The sequence below is a fragment of the Neomonachus schauinslandi genome, chromosome 8 (assembly GCF_002201575.2).
Source record: "Neomonachus schauinslandi chromosome 8, ASM220157v2, whole genome shotgun sequence".
Lineage (NCBI taxonomy): Eukaryota > Metazoa > Chordata > Mammalia > Carnivora > Phocidae > Neomonachus > Neomonachus schauinslandi.
This window is the reverse complement of record NC_058410.1, coordinates 62,989,107-63,007,796: the sequence shown is the minus strand read 5'-3', so window position 1 is coordinate 63,007,796 and position 18,690 is coordinate 62,989,107. Positions and strand designations below refer to the sequence as shown.

General features: G+C 38.6%; 1 protein-coding gene across 1 annotated transcript; it reads right to left on the bottom strand.

The window, feature by feature from the left end:
- Positions 1-4,552: 4,552 nt before the first annotated feature.
- Positions 4,553-5,878, bottom strand: GPR63 (G protein-coupled receptor 63). Its single transcript, XM_021693618.1, has one exon. The coding sequence runs from the start codon at positions 5,810-5,812 to the stop codon at positions 4,553-4,555; it is 1,260 nt and encodes a 419-aa protein (XP_021549293.1). The 5' UTR covers positions 5,813-5,878.
- Between the last annotated feature and the right edge of the window lie 12,812 nt (positions 5,879-18,690).

The following is an 18,690-nucleotide window of genomic DNA, read 5'->3' as shown; positions in this document are numbered from 1 at the left end:
TTCCATAATTCTCCTAGAGAGAATTCCTTAAAACCGTTTAATACTAGTGGTCTTTTGCCAAGTTTCATCTCATCTTTAACTTCTCTGAGAACTTCTAAAACTAGAATATAATTATATACACACAGGTTTGAGAGCTAATTTGAAAATAAAAACCCAAAGGAAGCACAATTTAAAACTCAACTCAGATTTTAATTTAACAGAAAGTATTAGTCATGACAAATCTTTCTAAGATGAAGTAGTCCTTTTAAAAAAAACTCCACTTTTAGAAATGTTAAATATTTATTCATTTTCTTATTGGGAGCTCTTTTCCTGGTTGTAATAATATGCACAAATAACCATACTTTTTTATTCTTGAATTACAACCCAAAATTCAAAGTGGTTTTTTTTTTCATATAGTTCATGTACTATTGTAAAATAAATTAATTTTAATTACAAAGTACTAGTACCAATATATAGCTAAGAAATGTATTACCATTTACCTGTAATAACAAACATGTGCTTTAATATTTTTATTATTTGAAAACTGAGTCTTCAATGAAGGCAGTTTAGCAGGACTAATGTTGTGAAAATAACTTTGAATTAAGCCGTCCTTTAAACTTAAAAACCATAGTAGAATAAAATGTCAAGCAAGTAGAAATTTTTCTGTGATATATACATAAATATTTTCATGTAAACAAAAGCAAAGATTAAGAACAAATTAAATATCTTTGTCAGCAACTGAAATTATACAAAGAGTAAAAAGATTATCTTATTTTCTTCATGCTTCCTTTGAACATGACTGGCATAAGCAGAGCAATAGGAAATTCGATGAATTGTACATTCCCCTCATACTCTTCTGGAGATTATATACAGTAAAGACATCTCTCTAGAGGAAAAGAAAAACATTAGAGGAACTAGACTCTTGAAAGTCATGACTTTCAAATACTAAATGACTCCTTTTGTTCTAGCGTGAGACAACATGGCCCATCAGAATTTTGCCAGCTGAGAGAAAATACAGCTAACACTGGCAAGACCCAGCACTAACACGTGTGGCAGCAAATTAGGCACAACCATGTGTCGAGTCTCCTCTCAATGCGGATGACCCATGCACTAGGAGATAATGAATGGCTTCCAACACTAACATTTTTGTGTAAGACAGACAATCTTAAAATGGGTATATTTTCAAAAAGAGTGCTTCTTGAAGCACCTGCTTTAGGATCTGGGACCCAGGGACCTGCTTGGGAATCAGAGTGTTCAACGAAATAGTGTGCATTCCTGGGCCCAACCCCAGCCCCTCTGGGGAACCCGGGCCTCTGTATTGTTAACAAGCACTCTGAGAAACAAACTGAGGGTTCTAGAGGGGAGGGGGGGAGGGGGATGGGTTAGCCCGGTGATGGGTATCAAGGAGGGCACGTACTGAATGGAGCACTGGGTGTTAAATGAAAACAATGAATTGTGGAACACTACCTCAAAAACTAATGATGTATTGTATGGTGACTAACATAACATAATAAAATAAAATTTAAAAAAACAAGCTCCCCTGGGAATATTTAGACACAAATTCCTATTAAAATTTGAATATCACTACTCCAGACTATTGGGGATTTCTTTTGACTCTCTCTTGATCGCAGATATTTCGCGATCTCTCTCATGCCTCTTACCTATAATACGCCAGAAGGAAAATGAAAACAAAAACATTTCTGATTATGTCTGTCAGCGGCAATAATTAGTAGTGGTATTTTTCTTTCCCCCTCAAGAAAATACAGGGAAATAGGCAAAATGGGATTCTGCACCTAAATTTTTCAAAGGTACATCAGAGTACATTTTTTTTTAAAGCTTCCAAAATGTATACATAACAAACACATTCAAAATGATTTGTAAACTGCACCCTATCAAGAGTCTCCAGTGTAAAGAGATCTGCTGTTGGGTGGTGGTGCTGAGTTCCCACTAACGCCCCGCACAGTCTTCTCTCACAAACACAGAGCAACTCAGCAGGCACCCGGAGCTCTCGCTCCTGCCCAACAATGCACTGCCTACCAGGCAGCACAGAAGTACCCAAGGACTGCTCATAAGAAAGGACAAAGGAAGCAAAGCTCAGTTTCAACTCCTTTCACAAAAGGAGTCTCAAGACCTACTGCCAATATGGGAGATGAATACAGATCACGCTGACTTTCCTCAGAGAAAGTATAATTTCAAATAGATGTATTATTATCCGCTTGAAATCCAGTTTATATTGAAAATGGAAAGCATGATACACTTCCAGGTGCTCCTAGGTATCTACTACAGTGTTTATGTTCCATAAGATCCCTAGTGGACAAAAACAATTTTAACCTGTGAATAATATAAATTAGAAACCAAAGAGGTAGGTGACTGTCAGCAAAGGCTGATCCCAAAACAACATGCTGAGTAAGTGCTTTGAGTCCCAAAAGAGTTCTTTAACTGGAAAATGAGTTCTAATACCATCACAACTGCCTTGAGAGCAGGGTTCTTCAGGTCCTTCATGATGTCATCAATCTTCCAAAGTCCTAATTCCTGATACAGTGCTATGGGCTCTTCCAACATTCAGGAAACATTCCATTTTGAGAAACAGCTAATAAGTAAACTGCAAAGAAGTAATACTGGAGACCAAAGATTGATGCTGACGTCAGCCGAGCTCTTCACAAATCTCTACTCTCACATGGAGGAAAGCACATTAGAGTTGGGCAAGATTCATCTAATCCAACTCCGTGGTTGTAAAACTGAAGAAACAGAGGCTTTTTTCCCACTGGCTCACAAAGCACTAAAATGCTGAAAAGATGCTATAAAAATCCAAAAAGTGTTCATGTTAAGTCAGCTATTTATAAAGCCCATGATGTGGCCAAGAGACTACACTTTCAACCCTTATGACCTTAGTCTGCAGCCCCATCCCCTTCAGCTGTTTTATAAAGTGTGTCAGTGGCCACAGAGCAAAGGAACCAAAGGCTCTGGATGTACCGGGGGGGGGGGGGGGGGTGGGGGGGGCAGGTCATCGGCAAGAGAAAAATAATTTGAAACCCCAGACCTGCCCTATTAAAACTTGCTCTATGCTCAGACCAGGACTTATCTTTGCTTCTTTGTAGGAGACACACTCTTGAGCACATTCACAAACTCTAGCTCTGCTATGGGCAAGCCCTCAGGCAACAGTGCTATTTTGCCCAGAACATTTAGAAACAGCTGGACAACTGGAAACCTCAGACCCTGCAAGGCCAAGACCCACATACAGCTGTATTGAACTTCTCCATAGTTGTCAGTCACTTATTTTGTAGACCAAAAAAAAATCACCTTATTTCCTTATAGCCTTATTTGTCTAAGATTTTTAAGTTCCACTGTAAAAGGGTGGTTGTGATTTTTTTTCTATTTTCCACACTTTTTGTAATGTTTTCACATTTTTTTGGTAATAAAAAAAAGTGAAACTACTTTTAAAAGGAAGGTTTTAGTCTAAAAAAATTAAAGATACGGAGTTCCTTCCTGACTATGAAACACTTAAACCCGGATGGTATGTCTACATGGCAAAGAACAGCAGTCTCAGGATTCTGACAGACTTTCTTGGATTCCAGCTCTACCATTAACCTTGGGCAGGATTTTCATCTCTCTGAGACTTACTTTCTTCTTAAAAAAGAAAAAAAGAATACCTACCTCACATGATGCTGTGAGGAAAAAAATTGCATAGTGCCTGGAATATGGCAGGTGTCCAATAAATGGTAGGTCCTTCTCCCCACCGGACTCAGTGAGAATCCTTGAGTCAAAGGAAATACCACAGCCCATGCCAGCTACCTCCTCACTGCCTCCCATTTAAATTTGCAAGGATGCCCTGTCTCCTCAACTTTGCTCTGAAGAATCGCTATTGTGCTTAGAAAAATGTCTACATTTTTATGTTCTCTCCTTTAAAACTGGACATGCAGATAAAACATTTTTTAAAAACTATCTTCCTAGAAATGATAATGCAATGTTCCCTAAAGCACAACATGTCATGTATAAAAACAATTCTGAAAAACATGACTGAATTAGTTTGTACATTATTTCTTAAAGTGCACCAAAGTAAATATTAATGACCTTTAAAATGTCACTACCGCCTTGGGTTATTTTTTTTCAATAAAAGTAAATATTTATCTACTGAAATGTGTGTGGTTTTGGCTCCAATGTGATGACAAAAAGCAGCAATGTCTTCCGGAAAAAAAAAAATGATAAACTCAATTAAGCATACCTTAGCAGCATCCAAAACACCTACAATTCAATGTAACTGCAGGCTCAATAAAGCACAGTCTTGATTCCTGCTTCAAAAACAAAATCAATCAAAGAAACAAAACACCATCTCCCCACCCTAAATCAAGGATTTCTCTTGAACCCTGGAGGTAACATTTGTGATCATTTCCCTATTGTGTATCCTTGGTAATAGAATTATAACTAATCACCATTCTTTCTTTACACTGAGCACACACACACACACACACACTCCCTATAAAAACCAATAAGGTATACTTGGAGGACCCATGTGAAAGAAAATTCAAAGCAGATAAAGAGCAACCATCACCCCAAACATCAGGCAGTGCAACATTCACACCACTGTCCGGTGTTCCCCACACACATAGACAGCACTGGGACGTATCCGCCGCTGCGTGTGACCAGGAAGACGTGGCAAAAACTTGAAGGACTTGGGCATCATATCCAGGCAGGCGTCATGGAATTTCTTAATCCTCCAGTAGTAAATCAGTGGGTTCAATGCAGACTTGAGGTAGCAGAGCCAGAGTAGCCAGGTGCTAATCTCAAAAAAGTTGTGCTTATAGTAAAAGTGCTTACTGAATGTGGCCACAAGGCTGTAAGTGGTGAATGGGGCCCAGCAGACGATGAAGACAGCAAACAGAATCAAAATGGTGGTGAAGGCACGCGTTTTAAAGCCCATGTCAATGCTCATCTGGAAGGGTCTCTGTAGACTCATGAGACCCAGTTTGCTGGCCTGGCTGAGACATATACCCTCGGGATAGCTGTGGATCCTCAAGGCATTGTGCCGAAGGGTGTTGAGGATGCCCATAAACGAATACAGTATCACTAGGAAGGGTAGGAAGAAAGAAACTAGAGAAATCAAAATCACATAAGCTTGGTAACCCGGGTTGGTTGTATACCCAAACACACACTGCGGGGCTCGGGAAGCGATCTGCAGGTCAGGGTTTCCTACAGCCAAAGGAAAAGCTATACAAAAGGAAGCCACCCAAGAAACCGCAATTAGAATCTTAGCCCTATATGGATTTAGCTTATCCTGCCTCTGGACTATAATAAGGAACCTATCGATGCTAATGATGAGCAGGATGGCTACTCCCTCTATCACAAACAACCAGAAAAACATAGCAGATACCCTACAGAAGAATTTCCCAAAAATCCATCTTGTAGTAAGAATAGTTACCAAGGCGAAGGGCATGTTCAGCACTGCAAGCAACATGTCTGCAAATGCCAGGCTGGCAAGGAGGATGTTAATTGCAGAGCGCATGGCAGCTTTTTGGTAAACCATCAGGCAAACAACCAAGTTCCCAAGGAAAGACACAGACAGAATAAATATCATTATAGCAGAGAGGATGATCTGGAGAGGCAAGTTTAGGCTCTTAAAAACTGCTGGTGTTGGGGGTATGGCTGTGCCATTCACGGTCAAGGAACTCATCCCAGTGGGAGCCATCGCGTCCATGCTGTATCTGAGCAGCGGGCCAAGGCCGGGATGTTGGAATGGTGGAGGGACCGTAACGTTCACGTAAGTGTTTTCATAGACTACAAATGTTGTGTTGGTTGCCCCAGTTCGGGATGCAGTCAACACTGCGGAGAAGACCATGGTTTCAGCAGGATGGAAGGCGTGAGCAGAGATGTGGGTGGTCTTCAAGCATGTCAACACAGAGCAGCAGTATCATGTTTCATTGATGGGCTTGGAAACACATTCTGGAAAACGGACAAAGAGCTCCATCTTCCATAGCAGTCCTTTTGCCTGAAAACAAGCCCAAAACACAAAAAGCCAATGAGAAATGGGATTTGTAAATAACATTTGACTTCTTACTTTTCATCATGAAAGACAAGTTTTTTAAACCTTGAAAAATACTTAAGTCTCTGGCCTGCTAAAATATGGTTGTTCTGTTTTATATTTGTCAACCATGATGGAATTTTCATGACATTTATATATAAAGTGAAAATGAAGAGAATCAAAAATGTATCACTGCCTCAAAAGCAAAAGTTATAACCTTCCTGTTAATTTTTCTTTGAAATTTCCAATAGCAGCATGGCCTTTCCACAGTCACTATTAATACAGATTTTAGTATCTGATTCTCCTGAAAGTACTAATATTTTTCTTAATAACTCTTTGGTACAGGTTCATATTCCATTTTTACATTAACATAAAACTATTTGGCAAAGAACACTGAAGTCAGTTTCCTATTGATTGCATTATAATCACACACTTTTGTTCTAACATCCATATAAGGAGGTACTAGGTTATTTTCTATAAAGGTCTGAAACAAATTCCTGGCTTTCTATTTTTTCATGTTTCTTCTCAAAAATCCCAACACCAACCATACTGGAGAAGTTATTCAAGAGGAGAAAAAAATTACATGTAAAAAGTCTTGGTCATATTTTCAAGAGTTTTCTTTTTCTAAAGCTCTCTTTGCTTCTCATATTCCGTCTTCTTTCCCATGCCCACCCACTTCCATCCTTTAATTTCTGATTTATATATTTTATCTTCTCAATTTCTTCTCCCTAAAACCGACTTGATTGTATGTTACCAACTTGATAAAAGATGTCAAACAAATAACAAAGATGGGGATTCTAAAGGAGATAACCAGAAAAACATTCAGGTGTGGAGAATCTATTATAGAAAACTTTCAAAAATATTTGGTTATTTTTTTTTTAAGACTTTATTTTTAAGTAATCTCTACACCCAACATGGGGCTCACAACTCTGAGATCATGCATGCTCTACCAACTCAGCCAGCCAGGTGCCCCAAAGATATTTGGTTATCTTGCTCCAGTTTATCACCTTTCTCTTATCCTTACCCTCAACTTCTTATCAATTTCTGCAACCCTAGAATTTTCCATAAGGGACTTTCTTAATCTACTATCTTACTAATCCACTTTTGTGGCATGGGCTCTTCCTTCTTTACTGGGGAGGCAACCTCTTTAATTAGAAAGACCTCTCTTTGGATTTATGAGCAGATGCCTTTAATAAAGCTCAAAAATTGGGGGAAAAATAAATGCATGGAAGTTTAAAACAACACTGTGATTTGCTCATTATTTGAATTTAGAATTAAGTCATCAATTTTAGGGGAAAATGCAAAAAAGTTCACTTACTCATTTCCTGGGGTATGAAGTGTGGAGGCATCCCATTTGCAAGACCCAAAGATCTAGCACTCTAGCCAAATCACAGGCTGTCTATCATATTTGTATCTCTCTACAGTCCCCTCTTCGTTGTCCAGGGCTGCCTTTATGAATAAGGAGAATACTAATCTGTTTGATTAAAACATTAATTTTACTATTTACTCTCATTTTTATAGCTTAAGTTCTTTATCCCTATTAGATTTCATTCTTCTTCACATGTTCACTTTGAAATGCAAAATATACTTGAACAAGAGGCCACACTAATCCAGTAATTCTCAAACTTTATTAACCACAAAGGTCCAATGGGAAGGAAGCAGTGGTAGCTGGAAAGCTTTACAACATAATCACCATAAGTCTCTTTAAAATTACCTAAATATAAAAAATAAATAAATAAATAATAAAATTATCTAAATATACATACAAATAAGAATAAAGACTTTGCTTGCTACATAAATCAGTTTCAATACAAGTCTATCTCTAAAGAAAAATTATAAATAGGCAAATGTGTATCTTAAGCCTAACGTAATAGTTCTAATTGTGCTTGACCAAGTAAAACAAACATATCTCCATCCTGAAGTAGCACATGCTTTATAATTTATTTTTTCTCACTGAGATATAATTGACATTGTAACTTTATTTAGTTTCATTTGTACAACATATTCAATATTTATATATATTGAGAAATGATCACCACAATAAGTCTAGTTCACATCCATCACCACACAGTTACAAAAAAATTTTTTTCTTGTGATGAGAATTTTTAAGATCTACTCTCTTAACAACTTTCATATATGTAATACAGTATTATTAACTATCGTCACTATGCTATACATTTTATCCCCATGACTTATTTAGTTTATAACTGGAAGTTTGTACCTTTGGACCCCCTTCACTCATTTCATTCATTTCCACCCCCTGCCTCTGGCAACCACCAATCTCTTGTTCTCTTGTATCTATGAGCTTGGGCTTTTTCTTATTTTTTGCTTGTTGTTTTAGAGTCCACACATAAGACAGATCATACAGTATTTGTCTTTGTCTGACTTATTTCACTTAGTATAATGCCCTCAAGGTCCATCCATGTTGTTGTAAATGGCAAGATTGCATTCTTTTTATGAATATTCCATTGTGTTTATATACCACAATTTCTTTATCCATCAATGCATCAATGGACACTTAAGTTGTTTCCATATCTTGGCTATTGTAAATAATGCTGCAATGAACATGGGGGTGCATATATCTTTCTGAGTTAGTGTCTTTGTTTTCTTCAGATAAATACCCAAGAGCAGAATTGCTGAATATATGGCATTCTATTTTTAATTTTTTGAGGAATTTCCATACTGTTTCTATAGCGGCTGCACCAATTTAGATTTCCAACAACAACGTATGACAGTTCCTTTTTCTCCACATCCTTACCAATACTTATTTCTTGTCTTTTTCATAATAGCCACTTAACAGGTGTGAGGTGGAACGTCACCTGTTTTGATTTGCATTCCCCTGATGATAAGTGATATTGAGCATCTTTTCATTTATCTGTTGGCCATCTGTATGTCTTCTTTGGGAAAATGTCTATTCAGATCTTCTGCCCATTTTTTGTTAGGATAGTTTGTTTTTTTGCTATTGAAATTGTGGGAGTTCTTTATAAATTTGAATATTAACTCTTTATCAGATACATGATTTTTAAATATTTTCTCCCATTCAGCAGGTTGCCTTTTCATTTTGTTGATGGCCACACTTTGAAATACTTGGTTTCCTCAACCATGTTGAGGAACAAAAACAAAACCACAATTTAAAAGATACTTTTTAGGTTCTTATATAAACATATATAGTCATAATATTTCTCTGCCATCAAAGCCCCCCTTTACTATAAAACCTTCTAACTTATAATTCATTCCATTATTCACTCATCAAATATTTATTTAAGTACCTAGTATGTGCCAGGCACTAAAGAGACAGCAATGAACAAATGGTTCGGACATCTGGTTAAAAGGGCAGACTGACCATAGACCCTGCATCTCAAAATCACACTGAAATGACAGTAAAGGGATTTTTTTAAACAAAATGTACAATCTCAAAGGACAAAAGGTATGAATGAAAAACACGTCAACAGATAAGGAATTTTTTTTTTTTAAGTGTCCTAAGACAAAAAGCAGATGGAGTAGCTGACTGAACAGAACAGAACAGAAAACTCTTCACCCTCACTACTTCCAGGGAAATATGCTTAGAAGCAGCTGACCCACCCTGTGGGGCAGCTCTGATTGGAAGGTACCAGTTCCCACAGAAAGTGTAGGTGGCACTAAAAACTGTTACACTGACTGAAAATCTATCTCCAGGGCCACGCAAGTCCCACTCCACGGCCAGGTCTCCCCTCCTCTGAGCAATCACATGAAAGCACACACACCTATTCCAGCAGCCCAAGTCTGTGGCACAGGTGAATCTGATGAGCATAAACTTGAGTGCAGGGCTGAAAACAGGGAGACTGACTGAATGTCTGTACATTCCACAGGAGAACCTAGCCTTCTTCTCTACCCTGTTCCCAAAGTGCCGGCAGCCTGACATATGCTACCCATGCAGGGCTAAAATATTCGTGTATTCCAGTAACTAAAAAGCCCTAGAGGAAAAATTTCTAGATCCTAACATTTGATGGTACCCCAAGAAAAATGCTAGTTTGGTGCCCAATCACCTTGTATACTGAAACCCATCCACTCTCAAGCCTAACCCATGCACACAAAGCTTCTATTCAGCTTTTCGGTACCTATTAAATATAAACGGCCAATTTCTCTAATATAGAGAGAATCTACAAAGGAATTAAGCAAAGGCAATTTTGTAATTAAACATTAGGGAAAAGAACCAGAATTTATAAGGAACACAGCATGCATGGACTTAATAATGCCTTTGCCCTGGTATCTATAGTGTTCTTCATTCATTATACTCCGAGCTCACCACAATGTAAATGTAAATATTCTCTGGCCTTCTTCCTTTTCTTACTGGGAGGCGTAATAACCAAAGCAGTGCTTTGAATGCTCACAGTAACTATGTTAAAAGATCTTTCCTCCAGGACTTCTCATCAAATACTATTGTGACCTGAAGTTTCTTTTGAATTTTATATTAGACTAAATAAAAGTTTTATAGTCAAAATTTGCATTTCCAAAAAAATAAAATACAATTTGCATTTCCAAAGGAAATGGGACAGTAGCAATGTGAGAACTAGAAAATTAGCTTAGTTTGATAATATCTGCATAACAGTCTTAATGCTAAATCTAATCTAGACTAGTCTTTATTTGCTATTTGGTGGAAACTCTTAACTACATTTTTGAAATAAGAAAAACTTAAAATTCTGTGTGAATGTGTGCATACATGTATATACACACATCCCACATGTATGTGCCCACATAAAACTCACTGAGTTATGGCAGAAGTAATTGGGTTTATGATTCTTTCCCTTTTCTTAAGGCATCTCCAGGAACAAACACAGAAACTGGGGTAATTAGGTTAATGACATGAGTAAAGTGTTTCATGTTTGGACTGTGCCAGAATGTCACAATTACTGGGGTGTCAGTGGCTAGAATGGGCAGTGGAGATTGTAGTATTCTCTAGTCTTACCTGCTACTGTGGTGCTATAGATACTTGTTTTATTCTCTGCCAAGATTATATTCTCCTAGAAGGCATAGACTGATTTTATTTTATTTATTTATTTATTTTTAGATTTTATTTATTTATTTGACAGAGAGAGAGCGAGAGCAGGAACACAAACAGGGGGAGTGGGAGAGGGAGAAGCAGGCTTCCCGCTGAGCAGGGAGCCGGATGTGGGACTCGATCCCAGGACCCTGGGATCATGACCTGAGCCGAAGGCAGACGCTTAACGACTGAGCCACCCAGGTGCCCCATAGACTGATTTTATTAATCTCATAGTTCCCTATGACTACTATGCTTTACACACAGCCCGATACACATTTGGAAAATTAAATTCATTTGCACTATGTTTTGTGAGATCAGGGAATTTCTTCTTTACTCATTTTAAATTTATATGATATATGCACATAATTTTTTAAATAACCAAATGATTTTTTTAAAAGATTTATTTATTTATTTATTTGAGAGAGAGAGAGAGAGAGAGAGAGAATATGTGCGCACAAGCGAGGGAAGGGCAGATGGAGAGGGAGAGAGAGAATCTCCAGCAGACTCCCCACTGAGCATGGAGCCCAAATTAGAACTCGATCTCATGACCCTGAGAGATCATGACCTGAGCCAAAACCAAGAGCTGAACGCTTAACCAACTTAGCCATCGAGGAACCCCTAAAATAATCAAATGGTTTTTTTAAATGACAGTCAAACCCTGTACCACCCTTCACCAATCCATTACCATTTTCTGAAGTAGCCATTTTTAATTATTTTAAAGGTCTTTCAAGTACTTATTCTTTATATATCTAAATAATATGAAGAAATTGCTACTTTTGATTATCAATATTATATGTTAAATCTTGACTTCCTATTAGGATAGATGAGCATTTAGATGTCACAGCACCTCCAACTTCTTTCTCCTCCATACTACCAAAATCTTATTTGAAAATTTGAATTACAATAGACATTAATGTTAACATTTGCTGATAAGCCAAGAGAATATTTTCCTATCATGTATAAATTTTGGATTTCCTAGAATTAGTAATTTATTCTTATTTTCAATTTTTAAAAATAACCATCAATCATTTTTTTTACCTGTTCCACGAGATAGATTTTATACCTACAAGTATTTTATTTTGAAAGGTCAAATTTATCAACTACATTTTTATCTCAGAGTCATAGTTTTTGTCCTCCTAACCTTCCCTGGAGCAGTTTCTTTCTTTTTTTTTTTAAGTTTTTTTTTTTTTTTTTTGTCAAAGAGAGAGAGCACAGGCAGGGGGAGCAGCAGAGGGAGAGGGAGAAGCAGGCTCCCTGCTGAGCAAGGAGCCCGATGTGGGACTCGATCCCAGGACCCTGGGATCATGACCTGAGCCAAAGGCAGACGCTTAACGACTGAGCCACCCAGGCGTCCCTGGAGCAGTTACTTTCTGGGTCTGCTACCCAGAAGGTAGCCTGAGACCTCCCTTTACCACCATCCTGGAAATCCTACTTTCTGCCTCTGGCTCTTGGCTTCCACATTTCGAAGGCCCTTTGTCTTCCACTTCACTGCTTCCTTTGTTTACTTCCTTCTTTCCCAAGAACTGTTTGTCCAATTGCTTTCAAAGGAAGAATACAATGGAGGTAACTTTTGAGTCCCTGTATGTTTTAATTAAGTCATTGTTCTGTCCCTTAACTGTCTTGGTTTAAAATTATGCAATGAAAATAATTTTCTCTGAGAATTCTGAAAGTGCTCTGTATCAGTGGTTCTCTAAGGTGAGGGTTCATAAGAATCACCTGGAGCATCTGTTAAGCTACAGATTGCTGAATCCCAACCCCTGAGTCACTAATTCTGTAGTCTGGGGTGGGTCCCAGAATTTGCATTTCTAGAAAAAGGAAAAAAGTAAATGGAGAACTTTAAATTCCAGACTCAAGGATTAGTGAAAAACCAAAAAGTTTCAGTAACCACTGTGAAAGAAACTTCTATCTGCTACAGCCCCAGAGATGAGGTTTCTGAAAACTAAACCAAAGTCTAATCCTGTGGATGTCTGATCATGGTGACTCTAAGAGAGAAATAATTAGAAGCTTATCAAGTCCTACTTGATATTTATAAGCATCAAGGCTATAAAATAGGAAGTAGCAGTCCCTCAATCAATTCCCAAACTTGAGCCAGTCCACAGACCTAGAGTCCCTTGAGTAAAAGGAAGCCAGGTCCCCTTGAGGAAGGACCTTGCTACACAGCCAAAAATCTGTACTATAAATCTTCCTCCCAGACTTCCTCAAAAAACCTGCAGCCAGGGGCGCCTGGGTGGCTCAGTCGGTTGAGCGACTGCCTTCGGCTCAGGTCATGATCCTGGAGTCCCGGGCTCGAGTCCCGCATCGGGCTCCCTGCTCGGCAGGGAGTCTGCTTATCCCTCTGACCCTCCCCCCTCTCATGTGCTCTCTCTCTCTCTCATTCTCTCTCTCAAAAAATAAATGAAATCTTAAAAAAAAAAAAAACCTGCAGCCAACTGCCAGAATGACTATACCCTGGGGAAGAGGAAATAATCAGAATTTTGTGGGATTGTCAAATATGGCTCTGAACTGACACTCATTCCTGAAGACCCAAAATGGTACCATGTTGCACCATTCAGAGTAGAGGCTTATGGAAATCATGGAGTTTGGGCTCAGTTCCAACTCCCACTCATCCCAGAACTCATGCCATCATTATTTTCTGAAATATGGAGTTGGAACAGACATAGCAATGGGAAGATTCCCTCACTGGTTCCTTGATGTGTAAGGGCTACAGTGGTTTAAAAAATAAATAAATAAATAAAAAGATCAAGTACAAACTCTTAGTGCTCTCTCTACCTCTGAAAATAGTCAAAAACACTTCATTTCTGCAGAGACTGCAGAAATTAGGATCACCATCAAGGACTTGAAGGATGAAGGTGATCATTCCTAGCACATCCACATTCAACTTGCCTGTTTGGCCTTATAGAAAACAGATGGATTTTGTAGAGAGCAGATGCTGTACCAGATGTAACTTCACTGCTGGAGTAAATCAACACATTCCCCGGCATCTGGCACACAGCTATTGATCTGGCAAATTGTTATTTTTCTTCTATGTATGTGTTAGCAAAGAACACCTGAGCAGTTTGCCTCCAGCTGGCATCCTACTGTCCTATCCCAAAGCTATCAACTCTCCAGCACACTGTCATAATCTAGTCCCCAGGGACCCCACTTGTCTCTCCATTCCACAGAATGCCACGCTTTCCATTATATGCTGAGTGAACCGTAAATACTACCTGTTCTACAAACCTTGGTGAGAAACGTATGTGCTTGAGGGTGGGGAGGATTCCTACAAAACTTCAAAGGCCTGCCATCTTTGTACATTTTCTAGGAGTCTTGTACTATGTCAAAATATCTCTTCTAAGGTGATAGCTGGCTCTCCCTATCACTAAAAAATAAGGCCACCTCTTAGTAGGCTTCTTCGAATTTTGAAGGCATCATATACCTTATATGGGTATGTTCTTCTTTTTTTTTTTTTTTTTTTTTAAAGATTTTTATTTATTTATTTGAGAGAGAGAGAATGAGAGAGAGCAAGCACATGAGAGGGGGGAGGGTCAGAGGGAGAAGCAGACTCCCCGCCGAGCAGGGAGCCCGATGCGGGACTCGATCCAGGGACTCCAGGATCATGACCTGAGCCGAAGGCAGTCGCTTAACCAACTGAGCCACCCAGGCGCCCTATGGGTATGTTCTTCTAACCCTTCCATCAAGTAGCTTGAAAATCTGCCAGGTTTGAGTGGGACATTTGAGGTTTGAGTGGGCTGCCATGGCAGCCGCTCTGCCACTTGGGTTATACAACCCAGATTCACTGGTGTTTCATGTCTCTGTGACAGATAGGGATTCTGTGCGGCATTTGACAGGCCTGCTCTAGGTGAATTACAACACGGACCTTTAAGATTTTAGAACAAAGCTATGCAACAAGGGCACTCCACACGAATTTGGTGTTGACTGACCTTCTGAAGCCATAAAGCTGGGTGTGCACAGAGCACTTCAACCTTAAGCAGAAGTAGTATATATTGAAATCAGGCCTGGCAGATCCCAAGGGCACAGCTAGGTAACATGAGCAAGTGGCTTACATTCCCATAGCTCCTATTCTTGCTGCATTGATTCTCTCTTCAAACTTCATCTGTGGTATTCTTAAAGAGAATAAATTCTTTTCTCCTGAGTTTTGTTAGAAAGTATAATGTCAAAGAATGTCTTAAGCTTTTTGAATATAAATTAGCTTTTTAAAATTTCCCAGCATCTCTATGAGATTATTACTATTAAAATTCCCATTTTAAGGATGAGGAAACTAAACAATTACATGCCAACAAATTAGATAACTTAGAAGGAAAGGATAAATTCCTTAGAAACTACAACTTATGAAGACTGAATTATAAAGTAACAGAAAACCTGAACAGACCAATAATGAGCAAGGAGATTGAATGAGTAATCAAAAACCTCCCAACAAATTAAAGTCCAGAACTTTTTTTTTTTTAAAGATTTTATTTATTTATTTGACAGAGAGCAACACAGCAAGAGAGGGAACACAAGCAGAGGGAGTAGGAGAGGGAGAAGCAGGCTCCCCGCTGAGCAGGGAGCCCGATGCGGGGCTCGATCCCAGAACCCTGGGATCATGACCTGAGCCGAAGGCAGACGCTTAACGACTGAGCCACCCAGGCACCCCAAAGTCCAGGACTTTTTAGCCCAGGACTATGACTTCTCTGGTAAATTCTACCAAACATTTAAAGAATTAGCACCAATCTTTCTCAAACTCTGCCCAAAAACCAAAGAGAAAGGAACACTTCCAAACTCATTTACGAGGCTAACATCAACCCTGATACCCAAGCCAGACACGGCTGTAATTTTCTTTCCTTACAGTGTTCACACTACAGGGTGGTTTTGAGAATTAAATAAGATAGGTGAAAGTGGATTATAAAATAATAATCACAAACATTAAGCTAATCTATAATAGTGATACCAGACATTATTCATCATATTCTCAGTGAAAAAAAAAAACTTGCAGAATGACATACAACATAGTCCCACTATGACAGATGTATGCAGATGTGTGTATAAGTCTGTACATTGTATGTACATGTACATGTATGTGTACTTGTACATACATGTATAGACACATAAACAGAGGAAGAGACACCAAACTGACAAAAAGGATTTCCTCCCTAATGTTAAAATAAGAGTGCAAAATATATTTTCCTTATTTTTTTTTAAAGATTTTATTTATTTATTTGAGAGAGAGAATAAGAGACAGAGAGCACAAGAGGGAAGAGGGTCAGAGGGAGAAGCAGACCCCCTGCTGAGCAGGGAGCCCGATGCGGGATTCAATCCCGGGACTCCAGGATCATGACCTGAGCCGAAGGCAGTCGCTTAACCAACTGAGCCACCCAGGCGCCCTATATTTTCCTTATTTACTTCTGGTTTTTGTAGAGGTTTTTTTTTTTTCACATTAAATCAATACTGATCTTTATTAGTGTGTCACCTGTTTCCTGTATAAAAGTTCTTGAGGATGCAGGCTAGAGCCTACCTTCTTTAAACCTACCAGCCCCAATACAAAGCTGTATACTCCAGTGATGCTTAAAATGCAATAACCGGGCACCTGGGTGGCTCAGTTGGTTAAGCATCGGCCTTCGGCTCAGGTCATGATCTCAGGGTCCTGGGATCGAGCCCCACATTGGGCTCCCTGCTCAGTGGAGAATCTGTTTCTCCCTCTCCCTCTGCCCCTCCACCCCTGCTTATGTGCACTCTCTCTCTATCTCTATCTCAAATAAATAAATAAATAATCTTTAAAATGCAATAACCATTTATAGCACACTTCACCCATGGAGAAGGTGAGCAGCAAACCATCCAGACTGTGGGGCTATATCAACAAATGGGCCCAGCACAGTACCGGGTTCAAGCTTCTCATGGCTCCCAACAGAGACCTCTGACCACTCTGGGTCCCAGCTCACTGTACCCACTCTAAAGGTTGGCCTTGAGTCCAATGAGCCCAGTCTATTGGGAAGAGTCGAAGAACACCAATTAGAAACAACTACTGCTCTAGAACTCTTCTGTTCCCTAACAAGTGAAGTAAACACATAATTGGCTACTGGGAAAGACCAGGAGAGAACTCATGGAATAACCCAAGTGTTCTAGAAAATTCCTAAGTGACAGAGCAGAATAGAAACAGGTGAGAATTTGAAATATTGGCCAGACTGTCTGCTTCTGTCTTGAATGAAGTATAAATCTAAAAGAAAGGAAAAAAAAAAAACTTAAGAGAAAGGAGAGCTCTAGTCTTGACTTACTGAGCATCTCTCTCCCATTCTGGGACAGAGGCTGTGCTAGAGAAAAGGTCTCACACCACTGTACTTTTCTGATACTTGCCACCCTCTTAGCCAAAAAACAATTTCACTTGGCCCCAAAGCCTTCTACTCTTCAACCCTACCTTTCCTCTCATTCGAGAAAATAATTAAATGGAAAACAGGGAGGAAAGAAATGATATATTACACATGAATCCATATTCTTTGCCTTTATTAGACTCTGACTACACATCTGGAGATACCCATTAGAAAAGAAGAATGGTAAACAAAGAACACACCAGTATGGAAGCAAATATTCTGAGTATACTCCTGAATTCTGTTATGAAGTAGGTGCAACCAGAAATAAAGAACGAAGCAGTTGACCCCAGAAGTAGCCCAAATTTCAACTTTATTTCATTAAAAACAAAAAGAGCAGTCACTTTCACTGGGCAACCTGCTTTACAACTAAAAAGAATAGTCCAGAGATAAATTTATACCACTATAAAAATGTCTACTTTTTTTTTTTTGCTGGATTCTGTTATTTTTTGGTTTATCTGTAGGTAGAGTAAAAGGAAGCTTTGAACAAACTAACCAGAAGAAAATATGCCAACAATCAAGTGGAGTGGATGGGGTAGGGCAGGGCTTATTTGAAGTTATTTTTATAAAGAAGAAAATCTTCACTGAATCAAAATTTCACTTATTTTCAAAGTGAAACCTATATGCAATAAAGCTAAAGGGAAAAAATGCTGTGTGCACATTTTAAATATGAACTATAAGCAGTGTTCTATTTATAACACTGTTCCATTCCCAATATATTTCTAATTCCAACCAGAATATTTACTACAAAAAAGAAGAATTTTTCTCACTAATGTTCAAAGGAACATTTAGTTCTATGGACATTTACAAAATTAGATTAATAAGCATGAGGATTTATTTGTCTTCATGTTACTTTTCCCCACAAATACTGAGAAATTAAACTAAATGTCAGCAAAGGTCTGTTTCAAAGGAGAATATTCTAAGTGACTTCTGATGACAATTAAAACTGAAATTCAAGCAGCAAGAAAGGTCAGCATTTAATAGAAAAGTAAATTAATTATAATTACAAACTAGGAAAATATATTTTTTAAGTGGTTAATAGATTAACCTTCTGGAACCTTTCTAGAAATACACGAAGAAAAAAAATGATGAGCCCCATGGGTGACAGGTTTTGTTCATATTCCTTTTGTCTCATTTCTAATTCTTATTCCTTGGCTCACATTCCTTAGGTCATTGTTCTGCTGAGAATCTTTACCTGCCTTGAAACTATTATTGGGGAAAATGTAGGCCAATTTAATTTCATCAGCCTTTTTGAATAGTTCACAGATATGATACTTACCTACCACTGATGTTTCTCACAATGGTGGTTTGACTGTAAATTCAACATTTGGAAGGAA